This window comes from Hippocampus bargibanti, linkage group LG03 (assembly GCF_051943395.1).
Source record: "Hippocampus bargibanti isolate YZ-2025 linkage group LG03, ASM5194339v1, whole genome shotgun sequence".
NCBI lineage: Eukaryota > Metazoa > Chordata > Actinopteri > Syngnathiformes > Syngnathidae > Hippocampus > Hippocampus bargibanti.
In genome coordinates this window covers 16,195,475-16,216,585 of record NC_142736.1, presented here as the reverse complement: position 1 = coordinate 16,216,585, position 21,111 = coordinate 16,195,475, and the positions used below count along the sequence as shown (strand labels likewise).

The 21,111-nt window shown below is 42.3% G+C and overlaps 1 protein-coding gene and 1 pseudogene across 2 annotated transcripts; one reads left to right on the top strand and one right to left on the bottom strand.

The window, feature by feature from the left end:
• The first annotated feature begins 1,366 nt into the window (after positions 1 to 1,366).
• Positions 1,367 to 6,532, top strand: LOC148900481 (uncharacterized; annotated as a pseudogene). Its single transcript, XR_016114456.1, has 2 exons — positions 1,367 to 1,753; positions 5,192 to 6,532. The product of XR_016114456.1 is annotated as an uncharacterized LOC148900481 (transcript).
• Positions 6,533 to 12,312: 5,780 nt separating this feature from the next.
• Positions 12,313 to 21,085, bottom strand: LOC148900480 (uncharacterized). The gene is given in 3 exon segments (XM_088992232.1): positions 12,313 to 12,496; positions 12,499 to 13,739; positions 15,956 to 21,085. Coding segments are annotated over 3 exon segments (1,419 nt in total). The 5' UTR covers positions 16,083 to 21,085; the 3' UTR covers positions 12,313 to 12,445.
• Positions 21,086 to 21,111: the final 26 nt, after the last annotated feature.

Here is a 21,111-nt window from a genome sequence, read left to right as displayed (position 1 = left end):
CAAAAGATAGGCTGCCAAATGAAAAACAAAGTATTGTAGTTTATTCAATACATTGTAAGAATGAAAATTGTAAAGAGCAGTACATTGGGGAGACTAAACAAATTCTCAAAAAATACTTTATCAACATCGCAGGGATAATACTAGTGGGCCTCAATCGGCAGTGAATATGCACCTAAAAGCTAGCAACCACTCATTTGACGACAATGAGGTTAAAATCTTAGCGAAAGAACATAGATGGTTTGAAAGGGGAGTAAAAGAAGCGATTTTCATAAAACAACTAAATCCTTCATTAAACCGGTTTGGTGGGATGAGGTTCAATTTGGATCGTTCATACAATAGCCTGCTTAGGCAACATAGTATTAGTAATACTGAACGATAGGAACTATCAGTGGAGCAGCTGCAGGGAGTAGTCCTCTGCTCCCCCCAACCTGAGAGCAGGGACCTATCATAGCAGAGTCTGGCACCGCCATGTCTGGACAGTAGGGATATATATAGGGCCTAAACTACCAGTAAGACTTTAATTTGCTGATGAAGTTTCTTGGATAAGAAGCGAAACGTCTGACACCTTCAAAGAAGTACAGATGACGGCTGAAGAAACCTTTTCATTGCATTTCCGCTTGTGTTAGTGTTTTTTAATAATTTCAAATAATGTACTGCGTACTACAACTGTTATACAGGAGTTGTAATCATTTGTAAGGGCAGCTATTAGCCAAGGTTGACTGGATGGAAGGGAGTTCCAGAGTTTGGGCCCAGAGCGACATGGGTGTGGCCTCACAGTTGCGCGCCGCGGCGCTGACATGTGTACGCATGAAGTGCCCTTGTACATGTGTACGTTTGAAGTGCGCTTTTCAACCCTTTGATCTCTTTCGAGAAACATTGAAAAAGTAAATTAAATTAAACGCTAACAATTTAGTCATTCCGTAAAGTGAAACACAGTGAACTGCAACAATCATCGAATTTCAAACGTGAAATGACAACTGCGGGCCATGCAGGGGGGGGGGGGGGTAGCGCTGGACATTCCTGCAGCAGTCCTACCCAAACATGACTTTGCCACACCCACACACACACACACATGCACACCATCAACAGGGGGTCCAATATCAATATCCAATATCACTAAATGCTGTAAAAGGAAACTGAGCGAGACGGCGTGTTTACAATTTTGAAGTTATATTCGTGTTTGTTGAACGCATTTATCTTTTTGGAACCATTGCAAGGATTTTACCTTCCAACATTTTATAATTACCTTATTTGCTGTAGGTTCGCGTTTATTTCAAAAACTTGTTTGTGATCTGTTTCTCCCTGACCGGCAAGATGTTTGTCCAAGTGAGCTTGTCGTACAACTTCCGCTGCACATCCACTTCCGTGTTCGTTTTGACTATCCACACACACTTCACGAAATAATAATTCCCAAAATATTACAGGACGCAGATCGCCATATAATTGCTTCATTTGAATAAAACATATCCCATTAAATCACTGCGTTCGGATAAACGCATCTCGTGGCATGTTGTTTCAACTTCTTGAGCTAACCTAGCTTGTCTTAGTTTGCCGGCCGTTCACAAAGATAAACATTTGATAACAATCCATCATTTGCTTTAAACAAATCCGGTGTCTGTAATAGTTGAAATGTGTGCAAACCCCGTAAAAGAAGAGTTCGGGGAGGAACTTTCTTGGGCAAAAGAAATCAAGCCACAACGTCATCAACTAGCCGGCGGTTTCAACGTGTCTCAAGATGTGTTACAAAGAGCAGGTTTGTTCACTTCTTATCCTTGTTTAGCAGCTGAACCCATCCATCCATCCTTCCATTTTTCGTACCGCTTATTCCTCATTAGGGTGGCGCTGAACCATTTATTCAAATCAGTATTCGTGTATAATCCAGGTCCCACATCGTCATATTACAACATTTAAAGTTGTTGATTTCATACGAGTGAGTCTGAATCTGGATGAAATTACACACAACGTTCAATTATCCCCTCATATAAATTTGTAAAGACTTGCATAAAAACGAAGACTTTGTTTTTACCAAAGGCTATGGCCTTTAAACAGTGAGACTTCTAACGCGACAATACAAATGTGATAGACAAAAGACAGCCATAGTATCTTGATTTTATGTAAATAAAATCAGAAGCATTGTCAATGGTGGCAAATATATATACAGTTGTGCTCATAAGCCGTACTCGGGGTCTGTACATTTATGAGAACAGTATACATCACCATTCTACAAAATATACACCATTCAAGTCATCATTGATGAAAAGGTTTCTTCAGCCGTCATCTGTACTTCTTTGAAGGTGTCGGACGTTTCGTTTCTTATCCAAGAAACTTCGTCAGCAAACTAAAGTCTTACTGGTAGTTTAGGCCCTATATATATCCCTATTGTCCAGACATGGCGGTGCCGGACTCTGCTATGATAGCTGATATGATTATCATAGCAGAGTCCGGCACCGCCATGTCTGGACAATAGGGATATATATATATATATATATATATATATATATATATATATATATATATATATATATATATATATATATATATATATATATATATATATATATATATGTAACGGAGTTGTGCGCTTAGATTATTAAATTATGAAGGAAGTGACGCAACAGCGCACAGTCTGGCACTATGTCCCGCCCATAGTTTCCAGAACAATCTCGAGGAGATTCAGGGTGAGTCGCAATTTTCTGTTGGTCTTGATTAACTGCGATAGAAAAGCACATATGCTCCAAAGTTCCACTCGACAAAACGTGAAGTAAATAATGACACAAAAAGTAATCTGGACTCGAAATGAATAAGGGAACTAATTAGATAACACTAGACAGTACAAAAGGGGAAACAAAATAAGATATTGTCATGAAAATGCGCGTTAATCAAGACCAACAGAAAATTGCGACTCACCCTGAATCTCCTCGAGATTGTTCTGGAAACTATCAGCGGGACATAGTGCCACACTGTGCGCCGTTGCGTCACTTCCTTCATAATTTAATAATCTAAGTGCACAACTCCGTTATATATATATATATATATATATATAAGACTTTAGTTTGCTGACGACGTTTCTTGGATAAGAAGCGAAACGTCCAACACCTTCAAAGAAGTACAGATGACGGCTGAAGAAACCTTTTCATCGATGAACCACTCATGTACGACTGAGAGTTTACACAGACGAATTAATCATTGAAGAAATTAAAAGTGCAATATTGATAACAATGTTTCAGTATTTTGTTACTTTTGAAAAGAAGAAAAGAACCATTTTAAAGAAAGCATAAAAAGTGTAAAAGATGTTAATTGTTCAGAATGTTTCTGGTGCAAAGCATTTGTTTTGGCAGAGACACAGATGTGTCTGACAAAATGTCCAGAATGAGGCAATGGAAGGGTTTAGCATCTCTGGTGATAGTTCCTGAGCTGAGCTGTTTTTGTAATTAATGAAATTAATGTTTACTATTTTGATGAATTAATAATGATTCAGATTCATAATCATCTTTATTGCCAAGTATGTAGAACACACAAGGAATTTGTTTCCGGTAGAACACGCTGCACTAGTATCATCATCAACATTTGCTAAGTGGCACTATACAGTTCCATTTGGGCTACTGTTGAAAGAGTTCAAAGAGTTAGTCATTGTCTCCAAAAGTACACGCACATTTTTGCTGATGTCTTATTTTGAGTGAACACACAAGATAGTTTGTTTGCTTTTATGTGCGTTTACAGAAATCAGTGAATATTTTTGAGAGGTTGATTGCAAAGAATTCAGGCATTCTCAGTCATTTTATCTGCTTTTTATACAAACCCTAAAAAATTATCCTCCTGAATATTCCAGATTTTTTTTTAATTACTTTACTGCTGAAGTACCTTTGAAATGAACATAGATTATGGATTCTCAAACCTAATTACCGTTACCGGACTATAAGCCACTACTTTTCCCCCAAACTTTCAACCCTGCGGCTATTTCAGCGTTGCGGCCAATTTATGTAATTTTTCTAACGGCCGCCACTGGCGCTCGAGTAGAAAAGGTAAGATTAAAACCGGTGGAATATATGCCTCGAGGAAGACTGCAACTTCTCATCTTGTGCATAAATTAAATTAGCGTGAACATACCCTCATCATGGAAAATACAAAAAGAAAGGCATATGACGCAGCTTTCGAACTAAAAGCAATCGAGCTGTCCGATAAAGAAGGAAACAGAGCTGCTGCACGTAAACTTGGCATAAACGAATCGATGGTGAGACGCTGGAAACGGCAGCGGGAAGAACTGGAGCAACGTAAAAAGACGGAAAAGGCTTTCAGAGGTAATAAAAGCAGGTGGCCCGAACTGGAAAACATTCTAGAAAACTGGGTGAACATAAAGAGTTTGATGTTTCTCTTTATTTGTAAGTAGGTTCGTTGTCAGATCTCCCAGGCAGGTGACGCGCAGAGCCTGATCGTGGCGTGGAGTTGAGATGATTCTGCCCCGTGGTTCGCCCAATCTCTCTGTCCCGCGACAGCTCCTTTTATACAATTTGCAAGCGTGTGCTATGCGTCAGGGTGATACGCACATCAAGGAGATCAAGGAATTGAAAGACATGAAAGTGTTGAAAGGCGCACTTCAAAATCATACACGCGTGTGACGCAACAAACACACAGAGAGCAGATGGCCGAGCTGTTTCGACTGTGCAGATCAGACTGAAAGCAAAAACAACCGCCACCGCTAAGAAAATTCCGGATTGACAGCGAGAGAGAGGCTGAGGTAGTGTGTGACGACGTCTATACTACACTGTTTCATTCAGACACTGAGGACGATGACTTGGATGGCTTCAGTTCAAAGGCGGAAGATGAAGACGGCTTACCGTGATTTTCACCAGTATGTTCTTTTACCAGACCTGTTATACTGTGTTGTTAGCGTGATGTTACCATGTTGCTACCGTTTTACTGCCGCGTCACAGGCATTAAAACTTTGAAAACTCTCTCTGTGTGCCGTCTTTCTTTGTAAATATGTTTACATGTTTTAATGTGGGCACATGCGGCTTATATACAGGTGTGGCTTGTGTGTACAAAATCGATTTTCCTCTAAAAATGTAGTCGGTGAGGCTTATAATCAGGTGCGGTCTATAGTCCAGAAATTACGGTAATAATGTCCCTGTTAATAAACAACAGTCACAGCTTGACGTTTTCAAACCACGTGCATTTGTCTTGTACCTTGCAGACGTCAGTAAAGAATGCGTTCATCCAGACCAACAAGAGCCCAAGGGCCTTAACTGTAAAGAGGAAGAGCATCGCCTCCACATTAAAGAGGAAGAATTGGAGACTGATATCACTAATCCGCCATTGGCTGGTGTTGTCTTGAAAGGTGAAGATGAAGAAGACGATCATTGTGTTGAAAAGAGAATAGCTGACCTTCAGCGCAGTAGCTCAAGTCAACACATGACAACAGAAGGCGACAGAGACATCTGTGGAGCATCACAATCAGGGAACCTCTTAGCTCCACTTTCCGAAAGTGATGACATATCGTCACACTCTCCCGATACGGAGGAGGATGTTGATGATGATGATGATGATGATGATGATGATGATGATGATGATGATGAAGATGGACACTCTAAAAGTGATATGTCAGATCACACTGACAACAAACACCGGGAATGTCCTCAGTGTGACAAAACTTTTTTCAACAGGTCGTCATTGAAAAGACACATGAGAACGCACACACCGGGGAAAAACCTTTCTCTTGCTCAGTGTGTGGCCTTATAGTAAATCAAAAGTGTAGTTTAACAACTCACATGAGAACACACACCGGGGAGAAACCTTTTGCTTGCTCATTTTGCAGTCAAAGATTCTCTGAAAAGGGAAATTTGATCAAACACACCAGAACGCACACTGGAGAAAAACCTTTTACCTGTTCAATTTGCAGTAAAAGATTTACTGAAAAGGCCAGTTTAATAAGCCATACAAGAACACACACTGGAGAGAAACCATTTTCCTGCTCATTTTGTGGTCAAAGATTCTCCGAAAAGGGAAATTTAAGGACACACACAAGAACGCATACTGGTGAGACACCATTTGCTTGCTCAGTTTGTGGGCAAAGATTTGCTTGGAAAGGACTTCTGAATGCACACATGAGAACACACACTGGGGAGAAACCTTACGCTTGCTCGGTGTGTGGTCAAAAATTCTCCGCAAAGGGAAACTTAAGGATACACACAAGAACACACACAGGTGAGAAACCTTTTGCCTGCACAGTTTGTGATCAAAAATTCTCAGTTAAGGCAACTTTAAGAACACACATAAGGACACACACAGGTGAAAAACCTTTTAAATGCACATTGTGTGGGAAGAGCTTCTCTGTAAAGGGAAGTTTAATAAGCCACACAAGAACACATACTGGAGAGAAACCTTTTTCCTGTTCAACTTGTGGTAAAATTTTCACACAGAAGGTACATTTAACAAGACACGTAAGGACACACACAGGAGAGAAATCGGGTAGTGGTTCAGCCTGCAATATAAGTTCAGGAGTGAAAGAGCTTCGTCCGAAGCAGCAGGAGTCGACCCCCAACGTTAAAAAGGCAGAAGTTTGGCCAAGGCCCTCCCCCATTAAAGAGGAAGAAGAGGAGGATGTCACTACATATCCATTGACTGTTGTAACTGTGAAGAGTGAATATGGTGAATGACAAAGTGAGGTGAACAGGAGCTGAGTCTCCAAGTACCATGACAAATGAAAGAGATGTGGACCATCGTGGGGAAGTCAAAAGGAGGCAGCCCCTTTGCTCTGCTATCATAAAATGACAAAGCAGTGTCATGCACCACTCACACAGATAATTATAAAGAATCAAAAGGATATGACATGTCCCATTGATTTCAAAATCTGTTTTCTTTGACCACTAAAAAAGAAAAAAAATCCTTTGCAGGCTTTCAACTCCACTATTTTTTATTTTGATATACAGTATACAACAATGTAGTTGGTTAATGCAAAGTGAATGTACTGTATTTGTTTTTTTGGTCATTGTTTTAATTTGTATTTGATGTCGAATGTTGTGATTTAATGATTGAACAGTGTTGCCAGACATTCAACCCCTTCAAAGTCAACAACAAATCATTTGCCGTGCTTTCAATTGAAGCAAACATTGCTGTGCTGTAAAACATGACAATGACAACAAAACTAAACATCATCAAATGTAATTTTGAAGCAATTTAAAATGGTTTGTAAATTGTAATGAAGCCACAAGCCTATACAATGCACACATGGTATTTGTTGATGGCTAACAGGAATTGGACTTAAATTAATTGGCACTGCGCCTAATAGTGAGTCAATATCTGCATTATGTATTTCTTCTGTAGTTTGTGTGTATGACTGTCTATTCAATAAACAGTTCAAAAGTGCATTGTGACTGTGGCTGACAACTCCACCAGTTCTCGCATTTTATGACGTCACGAGATCTACTGCTGTGTCAGCTGATGCGAGTAGCTAAGGCTATGTATGTGCTCCTCCAGCTTCTTGGAGAAGAATGGAAGGCAGCAGCCTACTGCTCCAGGTGTCTAACAGAAGCTGAAACACACCTTGCGCAGATCGAGAAGGAATGCCTGGTCAGAGCATGGGCGTGTAAGAAACTTGATAAATAGTTGTGTGGTTTGGATCAGTTAAGGTTCGATACCAACCACAAGTCATTGGTACCACTTGTCAACAGCCAGAGTTCAGACAACGTTCCATCAACGCCTTTTGATGCGGAACAATGCGACCACAATATGTGCTTGGGAAGACATTAATTCTGGCAAGCACCTTTTCTCCTAACCTTCAAGGGCATTTAATAGACACACGTGATGATGTGGCCTGCTACAAAGCCACAGTGTTGCGCTGTGTCCCCAGAAAAGATGAACACATTCGAATGGCAACAGCCACAGACAGTGAACTGCAGGAAGAAGCCAAATTCATTTGGTGGGGTTGGATGGACTTGACCTGTTCTCGACCCTGTTGTTCTTCACCCAGAAGACATAGTCAACACTAAGCTGGAGCACGAGAAGTCTTAGAAGTCACCAAGAGCCATCCGGAGGAACGCCGCCACACCAAGACCTTACCTTGTTGACATGGAAGGTCGGACAATACAGCACTCTCACTCGAAGCAGGACCAACTCCTCAATCATTAATGATTGTACACCATCCCCTCTGATTGTTTCGATAATTATTTTCAATCCACAAGTGTCACCACCCCAGAGACACTTCCCGCGAAACAAAGAGTGTTGTGATTCAAGTGCTAATTTAAGTGTTAAGGCAACATCTAAACGCTGATATAAAGTTGAGCAATACATATGTACATATGAAAATCAGTGATTATTGCAAGTGATAACAAGATATCTGAATACAACACAATTAAATACATGTATGGAAAACAAAAACTGCAACGTTCACATTACTTATTCTTATTCTTTGTAGGTGACCGGCAAACTCTTCACGCCACTGAAGAACCCTGGTTTGTTTGCTTTCCCGATAACGAGTTTTAACTTATCGGTACCCGTCATGTTTGCGCACGGCACGAAAGCTGGTCACGTGACCAACGGTGTTCGCCGAAAATCGAACAATACGCCGTTTACAGACTTGGCTAATGGTGGTATTGAAATCCTGAAGCAAATATTGATTCAGCTTAAAGTTGCTTTTGTACCGATATAAGCAGACCAAATTGGCTGGTGGGAGATGAACAGGGCATTGTAGTAACCGAATTATCGGGTATCGAACTAACCGGAACTAATTATATCATAAAAGACTAGAAATTATACTACTGAAAATAGTATCGTTTTAAGCAGTACTATCAATATAACCGATATTGATATAACAAGACTTTACTGTATTTGCAGGATGTTGTTTCATGCATAATTCATGATGAAAAGGAGAGCTATCCAAGAGAGATCACTGATGTCTAAAAGGCCCAAATAATGTTTCAATATTTATTGCTGTATGGAGAAGCAAATTAATATTTTGAAACAGCCACTGTTCCTATTTTTTTCTTGTTATTTTGTTCATCGTTAGTTCATGACATGAATTTAAAAAAGGGGAGATGTAACAAATGTCAGGGTTCCCAGCCAAGGGAAATTAAAATAGAGGAAAATGAAACAGATCAGCTGGGGGTAAAGGGGGCCGTAAATTTATGAATGCGAGATTGCATATTAAATATCTGCTACATAATTATACAAATACCATTTATTAAGTTTATACAGTGGGACCTTACAATAAAGTCATTTTATTTACCTTTGTGATGGTCGTTAATGGCTTGATAGAATGGAGTGTCCGGTTTCCTCAGCATTAAACACTTGATGAAGAACATCGGCTTCTTTCGCCATCTAGAGGAATGATCCCTTGTAGGTGCTTTATCTGTGATAATTGTATCTAGTTCATCAATTGTGATCTGTTTAGCTGGGTTAATAGCTTTTTGCATCAAGTGTACAGATGACTTGTGCGGGTTATTTGTGGAGCCTGATTGGTGGGATATTTAACCTTCCAGTCTACACTTTGCTTTTGAACTATCAAAGTTGAAATGGGTCCAAATTTCACTGTTTTCTATGCATTTTCTCAACATTGTACTTGTTTTTTTCCCTTTTCTTTTTTTTTTGTTTCAAGCTCTGTCCTCTCCCTTTCGTGTGTGTGTGTGTTTTCTCTCTCTCTGTCTGCCTGTCTCTTTAATGTTTAACCCCCCCCCCCCCCCCCCCACACTGCTTTGTTCTTGACCAATCCCGTGGCTTTAACCGAACACGCCATTTTGTTTTTTGGAGAACGGCCTCACTCTCGCTCTCTGTCTGTCACCCGAATATGTCAGCTGCCATTTCCTTGTTTGGAGAACGGGCTCATTCACGAACGACACATCACTCGTTGTGTCAGCTCCGTGTGTATCCCGAAAAATAGTTCGTATGGCAAGGTAACATTTTCATAAATGTAACGTTCGTAAACCGAAAAGTTCGTAAGCCAGGGGGTTCGTAAACCGAGGTCCCACTGTAGAGGTTTTTCACCAACTTTGGTCATCCCCCATCAGGTCTTATTCAAGTTAGTTTAGTATTATAAATCATAATTAACATCATGGTATACTACAGGTCACAGTAATACACATGCCTATCATAATTTCCTCAATTAGTATGTGGCGAGCTCTAGGACCAGGCATCTCACCCAGCAGTTGCACAGCGGGGGGGGGGGGGGGGGTGTTTAGGATGAGAATATTTTACTGCATTTTTCTATGTTCAAGTTAGATCCACTTGTTAGCAGTTGGAATAAAGACATACTCCAGTTCTCCTTCAACTGCTACAATAACATGAATTCGAATGACTCACCAGGTAGTTTGTAATTCTGCTTTCTCAATCTTTTTTTCTCTGCATGTTTGCTTCCTTCACAATGCTGTTTGAGTGAGAGCCAACTTGCCATAATAACAATACATTTCATTTATAAGCGCCTTTCAAAACTCTCAAGGACACTTTACATAGTTGATCACTTTTCCATCGCAAAGACTGCAAAGGGCTTTCCCCGGATTTTGTTTGAATATGAAACCTGAAAGCGGCCATCCGTCGACTTATTTTTCAAACCGTTCCCAATTCCACAAATTCTTGATCCCTCCATCCAAAGACGTCGCCGTTCCACTATCACTCTTGTGTAGGATATATCTCTTCCACATCTTTACAATGTGAAAAGTCATGTGCTCTCCGAGCCAGCAATCACACAGAACGCGTGCACGTAAACTTGATATCAAATAAAAATCTATATACACCTGTATATCTAAGTTACACTGTCTGTACTGTTAACACATTAAACATAAGTACCAAAAATGCGACAATGTTTAGCGCAAGTTTATTGCCGAAAAGCGCGGTAAGGGAGCTGACATATTTGTTTTCTCGTCTCGTCATGCACAGTCTCGCGGTATTTTACTTCCGAGCTATCAGATTGTCAGCTGAAGCAACCGACAACGACCAAAATGCACGGAAGCATGCCGACTCAAGCACTATGCATTCTGATCATCCCATCACACTTCAAAACAAATGTTTTAGCGGTTGTATACAGAAATTAAATAACTTTTGTATGAAAATAGAAAATATCACTTGGGCGGAAAAAATAGTGGACTTCCAAGAAAAAGCGGACGTCCGGGATCCCTCAAAAGAAAATGTCTCAAAATGTTTCCGCTTTCCAAAATGACACTGACCTCCCTTCTTGGTTTTCTTTCTATTCTCAAGTGACAGAAAATCATGTGTACATAATTGGCCATATTTTAAGATACAGACTCATAAAAAATAAATACATGCACACAAGCAATACAATAGAAAAACATTTAATTCAACCCTTTGGTGTAGAGGAATTATTTGGTTACACTTTTTTTATAAATCAGTCATTCTCAAATATATACTATATACACACAAACACACACACACCCGCACACGCACACACACAGTTGCCGGGGTACAACGTGAGGTGGAAAACGCAGGGCATATGTAGATGAAGAATTGTTTGCACTCACACTTGCACCTAGGGGGAATTTAGAGTGCTCATATAACCAGCAAAGCGTGTTTTTAGGGCAACCAGAGTACCTTTATAACTTTTTTATAGTGTACGCCCATGTGTTTTCTTTCATGTATTTAATCAACTCCCACAGCTCTACCTTCCCACTGAGATTATGCAATGTTGCCAGTGTTTGGAGTCCCTGTGACAAACCACGGCTCTTAACACCTGATGCGTCTTCAGTATTTATCTGTGTCAGAACAGTGTGAATCGTTATACGGTGTCTCCCCAGTGTGCGTTCTTCCATGCCTCTTTTAAGTATCCCTTTCTGTGAAGCTTTTATCACAAATTGAGTTGGCAAATGGTTTCTCATCAATGTGTTTTTGAAATGCTTTATTAAAAGCCAGTTTGCAGAGGTTTCACCACAAATTGAGTAGGCAAAGGGTTTCTATCCAGAGTGTGTTCTGTTAACCCACCCTAGTGAGCAAAGCTTTTACCACAAATTGAACAGGTAAAAGGCTGATCTCCAGTGTGTGTTTTTGTGTGTCTTAAGTCTCCCTTCACAGTAAAGTTTTTCTCACAAAGTGAGCATGTAAAATATTCTCCCCCAGTATGTGTTCTTGTGTGCTTGATTCAGCCTTAAGCCTTTTTTTAATCGAGAAATCTTTGATGACAGACAGCGCAAGCAAAAGGTATTTCTTCAGTGTGTGCTTACTTATGTGTGTTCACTTGTAACTTCCAAGCAAATTTTTGACCGCAAATTGAGCAAGCAAAAGATTTCTCTCCCGTGTGGGTTTTCAGTGTGATTTTGAACTATCCTTAACAGAAATATTTTGGCTACAAATTGAGCAAGCAAGTGGTCTCTTTCCAGTGTCTATCCTTGCGTGTTTTACGAGACTTTCCCTTCCAGAAAGGTTTTTCCCACAGATTGAGCAGGCAAAAGGTTTCCCTCCAGTGTGGGTTCTCATGTGAGCTGATAAACTGCTTTTGTAAGATAATCTTTTACCGCATACAGAGCAGGAATAGGGTTTCTCCCCAGTGTGTGTTATTGTGTGTTTTGTGAAATTGGCTCGATCGCTGTATGTTTTCCCACAGATTGAGCAGGCAAAAGGTTTCTCTCCAGTGTGGGTTCTCATGTGAGCTGATAAACTACTCTTGTAAGTTAATCTTATACCACATACAGAGCAGGAAAAAGGCTTTTCCCCAGTGTGTGTTCTTGTATGTGTTGTCAAATTGGCTCGATTGGCATATGTTTTCCCACAGATCGAGCAGGCAAAAGGTTTCTCTCCAGTGTGGGTTCTCATGTGAGCTGATAAACTACTTTTGTAAATTAATCTTTTACCACATACAGAGCATGAATAGGGTTTCTCCCCAGTATGTGTTCTTGTGTGTGTTGTCAAATTGGCTCGATCTGCGTATGTTTTCCCACACATTGAGCAGGTAAAATGTTTCTCTCCAGAGTGGGTTCGCATGTGAGCTGATAAACTACTCTTGTAAGTTAATCTTATACCACATACAGAGCAGGAAAAGGGTTTCTCCCCAGTGTGTGTTCTTGTGTGGGTTGTCAAACTGGCTCGATCAGCGTATGTTTTCCCACAGATTGAGCAGGCAAAAGGTTTCTCTCCAGTGTGGGTTCTCATGTGAGCTGATAAACTACTCTTGCGAGTTACTCTCATACCGCAGACAGAGCAGGAAAAGGGTTTCTCCCCAGTGTGTGTTCTTGTGTGTGTTGTCAAAGTGGCTCGTTGAATGAATGATTTCCCACAGATTGAGCAGGAAAATGGCTTCTCTCCAGTGTGGATCATCATGTGTCTTTTCAAGAGAGACTTAGAGCCATAGTCCTTGTCACACTGAGAACAATTCCAGCGTTTGTTGACAGTGCTACTTATGTCACCGCCTTTTGAGTATTCTCCGTTGTCGTCATCATCATAATCATCATTATCAGTGTCAGGAGAGTGTGATGTTATGAAGTTGGTATTTGATATTGGAGGTAAAAGAATGCCTGCCTGTGATCCTCCACATTGGCCTCCATTGTCTTCTGTTTTCATGTGCTGGCTTGAGCTGCTGCTTGGAGGATCCGCTGCTCTGTTCTCCTCACTCCGAATTTTCTTTTCATCAGATTCCCTCTTCAAAGGGGCCAATGTCACCAGCCACTTAGTGATATTGTCCTCCTCTTCCTTTCTAATGTAAGGAAATTCTGGCTCCTCTTCCACCTTAATTACATCGGGACCTTCCTCTTCCTCTTTAATGTTAGAGAGCTCCGGCACCTGCTTCTCATGGTCAGTATTATTGGCATCTGCAAGAAACAAAGATAATAAACACCTGGTTTGTTGAAGTACAATGGTGTGCCTTTAATGTTTTATTTATTATTTAACCATGTTTTTGCAATGGCCATCAGGAGCATATATAGATAGTTAGGATGTAAAAGAAACGTAGTTTCGTTCCAAAGTGCTTGAACAGTGGAGTCCGGAACCGGAAGTGCAACATTTGAAATTTTCCGGATGAGCAATTTAGCCATTGTGTTATTTAACATGTAGCACATCAGACCCACAGTACACATAGGCAATATTTCTTGGTATTTAATGAAGCTATATTAAATGTAAATACATGTATTTATGTTAATGTATGCCTGTCATTCTTGTCAAAACAGACAGAGAATATCTCGCAAAGTAAATCCCCAAAGCAATAAGGCAACGCTTAGAAGAATTCCGTCATGTTAAACTTAATACATATATTTTAAAAAACATAATAACTCAATTGGCTACTTGAAACAAAATATGAGTGTATTAATCAAAATATGAATTGTATTGCTCCGATTGCTCCGCAACACAGAGCAATCGGGGAAATACAAAGGTGGTGGAATATCAGAATCAGAATCAGAATCATCTTTATTGCCAAGTATGTAGAACACACAAGGAATTTGTCTCCGGTAGAACACGCTGCACTAGTATATATGCTTCTATATCAGGGGTCGGGAACCTATGGCTCGCGAGCCATATATGGCTCTTTTGATGATTGCATATGGCTCGCCGACAGACAGAAACTCAAATGTGTAAAACCGGTTGTTAAGACTGTAAAAAAAATGGACAGACAAAGCAAATTTTGCTCTACAAAAATGCTTAGACTGCACTGATTGGGGCTTCTTTGAAACTTCAACGGGCACACTGGATAAATACACAGACACAGACACTAACATCATACATTAGTTTCTGTGAGGATGCGTGTACCAACGAAATCCTTCCGCTCCTTCAACAATAAAATGCCATGGTTCACTCTCAAACTCAGGCATCTTAGGAAAGAGAAAGTGCCCGTATTTAGAAGCGGAGATCGAGCACTTTACTAACACGCCCGAAACCAACTGACAAAGGAAACTAACATCACAAAGATAAGTTTTGCGGAGAGGCTTAAAAAAAACAATTCTCTGCTAACAACTCTGCATTGGTGTGGAATGGCCTGAAAGCAATCACAAACTATCGGTCACCATTTCCCCTAGCAGTGAACAATAAGGTTCTGGCTGATGAGCTAAACACTTTTTGCCATTTTGAAAAAGACACCCCCATTTCCTATGTGTGCCCATCAATACCAGAAACTACCATGTCTCCGCCCTCTGCTCTACAGATTCACGAACTAGAACTAGACGAACTTCAAGGAGCAGAAGACCAAGAAAGCTGCGGGACCTGACTGAGTGTCCGCCTCCTGCCTCAAAATCTGCGCTGATCAGCTGGCTCCGGTCTTCACATAAATGTTCAACAGATCCCTGGAGCAGTGTGAAGTCCCATCATGCTTCAAACAGTCTACCATCCTCCAAGGTCCCAAGAAACGGGCAACATCAGGATTGAACGAAGATAGGCCTGTCACTCTGACGTCTGTGGTCAAGAAGTCCTTTGAACGCCTCGTGCTGAACCACCTAAAGAACATCACCGTACGTCTCCTGGACCCTCTTTAGTTTGCCTACCCGGCAAACAGATCTGTGGAATTTCGAAACAAACCCAAATTGTAAACCGAACGAATATTTCAAAATCGGAATAAAGCAAACGTTTGATTTGATTTTTTTTTTCTGGAAAAACTTGTCAGCCAGCCGGGCAGAGAGGTCCTGGAAGTTGTACGCCCAGCGTAAAAGTTACACGCCTCGGGCATCCGTTATTTCAAACACTGCATACTGTTTATTTTACTTTTATCATCATTATTATTATTAGTTTTTCTGTCTCCACATGAGAATGCGTTTTGGCACCTTTTTTGAGAGTTCTTATTACTTCCTTGTTTAACGTGATTCTTACCCGACAGCCAAGAAACCGCTTGTTTTCCATATTTTTTGTTTATTTACAGCCAAACCACTGCCGGCCATGCACTCGTTGTAACGCTTTTATTTTGAAGGTGGTTCACGCCGCCCGCCTGCTTGCTCGCCGCAGACTACCGTAATGCACAGTGATGACATCAAGTCATTCAAGTGGCGGCTCACTTGACTTCGATTTTGCGAGTGGAGGGTGGCTTGACCGCAGTGACAAAACATACCTGCAGTGTGGACCACCATTCGAGAAGGCTCGAAAACGGCATCCAGTCGTTGACGATGTGGCTCGCTCTCCTCTTTTGTTTCACATAGTTCTTCGTTGTACTCTTCTTTGACACTTTTTGCACACATTTTCAGACGACCATCACAATATTTTACATTCAAACTTCAAACTTGATCGCTGTTGCAACGCGTCGCGAACAAAGGCCTATCTTTGCGCTCAGCTAGCAAGCTAAAATAAACGCAAATTGGCATGACCAAGCTTCAAAATGTACTGAAATGACCTTCTCCAGACACCAGGATTTAACTACTTATGTTCAACCACTGTCAGGGGCATACCATGTTGAAGGACCACGACGGTCAGAAATAATTCGGGACACGTAGCAAGAAATTCGTCGAGAAAAAAGGAGCGATGAAGTGGACGTTGTACGGCAACATCACTTGGACAAAACTCCCAAGACCAAACCACAATAGTACATTCATTGAAAAACCACAAACCAGCCACGCAAATCGTGCTTTTTTTGTGTGTGTGCGTGTATATATATGTGTGACGGGTGTCACAACAGTGACTGTCTTCATCTCCATGATGCTGCCGTCTTAATGAGACCAGACGCGTGGATGTGTCTTTTTATTTCTTTTATTTCTGCAACACAGTATGGCAGAAGGGATGGGTGAAGTCGCATGGGTTTCGTCTTGTGATTAACCTGAATCTCCTCGAGATTGTTCTCAATATGCAAAACATTGTAGATAACAACAGGCTCTCTCCAGCTCCTCTCTGAGCCCTTGGTATTTCTCGATTTTCTCATGTTCCTTCTTTCTGATGTTTCCATCACTCGGGACCGCTACATCCACGACAACGCCTTTCCTTTCCCCTTTATCTATGAGCACGATATCTGGTTGGTTGGCCATTACCATCTTGTCAGTCTGTATCTAGAAGTCACACAGGATCTTTGCTCGGTCATTCTCCACCACCTTGGGAGGTGTTTCCCATTTTGACCTTGGGGTTTCCAGTCCATACTCCGCACAGATGTTTCGGTAGACTATGCCAGCCACCTGGTTATGGCGCTCATGTAGGCTTTCCCCGCCAGCATCTTACACCCTGCAGTTATGTGTTGGATTGTCTCAGGTGCCTCTTTGCACAACCTACACCTTGGGTCTTGGCTGGTGTGGTATATCCCTGCCTCGATGGCTCTGGTGTTCAGGGCCTGCTCTTGGGTAGCCAGGATGAGTGCCTCTGTGCTGTCCTTTAGGCCAGCCCTCTCTAGCCACTGATAGGACTTCTTGAGATCAGACACTTCTGCTTTGGTTCGGTGGTACATCCCGTGTAGGGGCTTTTCCTCCCATGATTGTCCCTCATCCAGCACCTCATCCTCTGTTCCCCATTGTCTGAGACATTCTCTGAATACATCATCCGCTGGAGCCTTCTCTTAGATGTATTCATGGAGCTTGGATGTTTCATCCTGGACAGTGGCTCTCACACTCACTAGTCCCCGGCCTCCTTCCTTACGGCTTGTGTCGTCTCAGGGTGCTGGACTTGGGATGAAACCCTCCATGCATGGTGAGGAGTTTTCGGATCTTAACATCCGTGGTCTGAATCTCTTCCTTTGGCCACCTTATTATTCCTGCAGGGTATCTGACAGCTGGCAGGGCATAGCTGTTTATTGCCCGGGTCTTGTTCTTGCCATTGAGCTGGCTTCTGAGGACTTGCCTCACCCGCTGGAGGTATTTGGTCGTAGCCGCTTTCCTTGTTGCTAGTTCGAGGTTGCCATTGGCCTGTGGTATACCTAGGTACTTTTAGCTGTTTTCAATGTCTGCTATTGTTCCTTCAGGGAGTGAGACCCCTTCAGTGTGGACTACCTTGCCCCTCTTAGTCACCATCCGACTACATTTCTTCAGCACGAATGACATCCCGATGTCACTGCTATAGATCCTGGTTGTATGGATCAGGGAGTCTATGTCCCTTTCGCTCTTAGCATACAGCTTTATGTATTCCATGTATAGGAGGTAACTGATTGTAGCTCCATTTCTGAGGCGGTATCTGTAGCCTGTCTTGGCGATTATTTGGCTGAGGGGGTTCAGTCCTATGCAGAACAGCAGTGGGGAGAGTGCATCACCTTGGTATATGCCACATTTGATGGACACTTGCGTTACTGGCTTGCCATTGGCTTCAAGTGTGGTTTTCCACATCCTCATCGAGTTTGCAACGAAGGCTCTCAGGGTCCTGTTGACCTTATACAACTCCAAGCATTCAGTGATCCATGTGTGTGGCATCGAGTCATATGCTTTCTTGTAATCAATCCAGGCTGTGCACAGGTTGGTATGTCGGGACCTGCCATGTTATTGGCCGATAGTTGGAAGGAACTGCACCCTTTGAGGAATCCTTAATTATCAGGATTGTTCGCCCTTCGGCTAGCCATCCTGGTTGAGTCCCATCCATCAGCAACTGGTTCATTTGTGCTGCTAGGCGCTCGTGGAGTGCTGTGAGTTTCTTTAGCCAGTAGGTGTGGACCGGGTTTATCTCACATATATTTCACTGCATTTTCGGTTTGAGTTAGATCCACTTGTTAGCCATTGGAATAAACACGTCTCCACATACAGTCGTGTGTGCTCCTTCCTCAACGGCTACAATGGTGACCCCGACGTTGGAAATGTTCATGGCAACAGACGGAGAGGTGTCTTCTACGGCCATGTCGCCACGACCGGCGCCCCAACTCGCATATCCCGCCTACGGCGCGAAGCTGCCCGAGTTCTGGCACAGCGATCCGGCTTCGTGGTTCCAGCATGTGGAAGCACTTTTCCACCTACGAGGCATCACGGCGGATGAGCCGAAATATAACCTGGTCGTGGCGTCTCCCAACGAGCAGACTACTCGTCGCGTGCTGCCGGTCTTACGCGCGTCTCCACAGAGCGAGAAATACGCGGTGCTCAAACACCTGCTGCTCTGACGGTTCACATTATCGGCCTCTGAGAGGGCAGACAGGCTTCTTTCCCTTCCCGCACTCGGCGACGGAACAGCAGTGGATCTCATGGACAATATGCTGTCGCTCTTAAATTCGGATGAGGCCGGATACCTTTTCCCCCATATATTCGTCCGTCAGTTACTAGCCTTAGCACACACCGTGCTAGCTAACTCAAAGTGCTTAGCCACCGGCGACTGTCAAGGTTTGGCTGAAGAAGCGGATCGAGTGCTTCTGGCGACACGGCGATTCGCCGTGCAAAGCGTGACGACCGTACCCCTCGGTGAAGGGGCATCGAGCATCGATCCAACCATTGTGGCAGGAGTGGTATCGGAGAAGCGGCGCGGATAGAGCACCTGTTTTTTCCATCAGCGGTTTGGCGCCAAGGCTCGACGCTGCGTACCCCCCTATCACCACGAGGCTCCGGAAACTCCCAACGCCGGCACCCAGTAGCAACCATGGGCGCCGGCAACGAAAGCGAGCTGCTTTTCATTACGGACTCCTCGTCAGGAAGATGTTTTCTTGTGGACAGCGGGGCACAAGTAAGCCTACTAACGGCCACCGCAGCTAACAACTCGCCAATCACCAACTTTGGCTCCAGGTCGGTGACTGTGCGCTTCTACGGACGGGAATTCAAGTGTAACTTAATTGTTGCCTCGATCACAGTCCCAATAATCGGCGCGAATTTTCTATGTGCTCAAGGACTACTTGAGCTATGACGATGGAGGGCTTAGGCATTGTGAGGCTTTCCAACAGCCCGTGGGCATCACCATTACACATAGTGCCCAAAAGTGATGGTTTTTGTCGGCTTAATAACATAACCACACATGACCGTTACCCCATGCCGCACATTCAAGATTTTTCCGCACGTTTGGCCGACGTCGTGATCTTTTCTAAAGTACATCTAGTTCGCGGTTATCACCAGGTGCCGGTACGTGCAGAGGATGTGCCAAAAATTTGGACCCATTTTCCACAGAAAAGAAAACACTGGGAGCCACAAAATCCTTTTGACATTTAAAATGAAGACAACACTGCATCTTTTCATCATCGTTTTTTACCTTTATATATGCATAAACAAACTATAGTGTGTTGCCCTTATGAATCAATGAACTGCTACAGAGAAGCGAAATTACATTTCTGCACGCAACAAAAACATTTTAAACTCCCAAAAAAAGACGCTGGGTTGAAGATTACTTTCAAATATAATACTCAATGTTTGGAAAAAAAGAATATTTGCAAAATGGCAAATACAATATTTATCACCTGGTTAATGTGATTTCTGCTCCTGCACCTCAGCGCACAGCCTCTGCACATCAGGGTATGGCGTTACCTTCATCTTCATAAAGGACTCTTTGACAGTCTTCGCAGAGAGGGGCATGTCCCTGATTTTCTGCACAATTTCACTCTTGTTTTTAAAGTCTGTGAATAGATGTTCTGACATCTTAATGAATGATTCTTTTATATATTCTCCATCTGTGAACGGCTTCCCGTGCCTGACTATTTCCTGAGCGGCCACAAAACTAGCATATGTAGCTGAATTTGTAGATTTCATCCACTTCATAAAATGATTTTTGCTCAGATCAGCCTTCCGCATCAGTTCCGAAACGGCTCTTTTTCTCTCATCTCCATCCGGATATTTTTGAGCAAAGGCTGTGTGTTTGTTCTGGAAATGTCTTGCGACATTTGACTTTTTGTTATTTGCTAACTTCTCATTACATATTAAGCATACCGGTAAACCCGTGTTGTCAGCAGTGAAGGCGAACGAATCTGCCCACGTATCATTAAACGTTCTGTTTTCTTCAGACACTTTTCTTTTCTTAGATTTATCCAGTTGGCCTACCTGGGGGTCGAAAAATTCAAGAAATCGTGCACAATTTGGCGGTTGTGACCGGATATACGTCCACTGTCGATGGTTGTGACGTATATTATGAGAGAGAAAAAAATTGAATACGTTTTATTTTGTATTATTTATAATCACCATAATCTTAAAATTTAGAATTACATTTTAAAAACAAACTAAAATAATATACATTAAATTAAATACTCATTATTTATTTTCTAAAGCCGCAGGGAGCCGCAGCAAGGGGGTGAAAGAGCCACATGCGGCTCCGGAGCCGCGGGTTGCCGATGTCTGGTGTAGGCACTGAAAGAAAAAAAAAGTCATCCTACCAATTGTATTCATCTTGAATCTTCTTTTCGGCTTT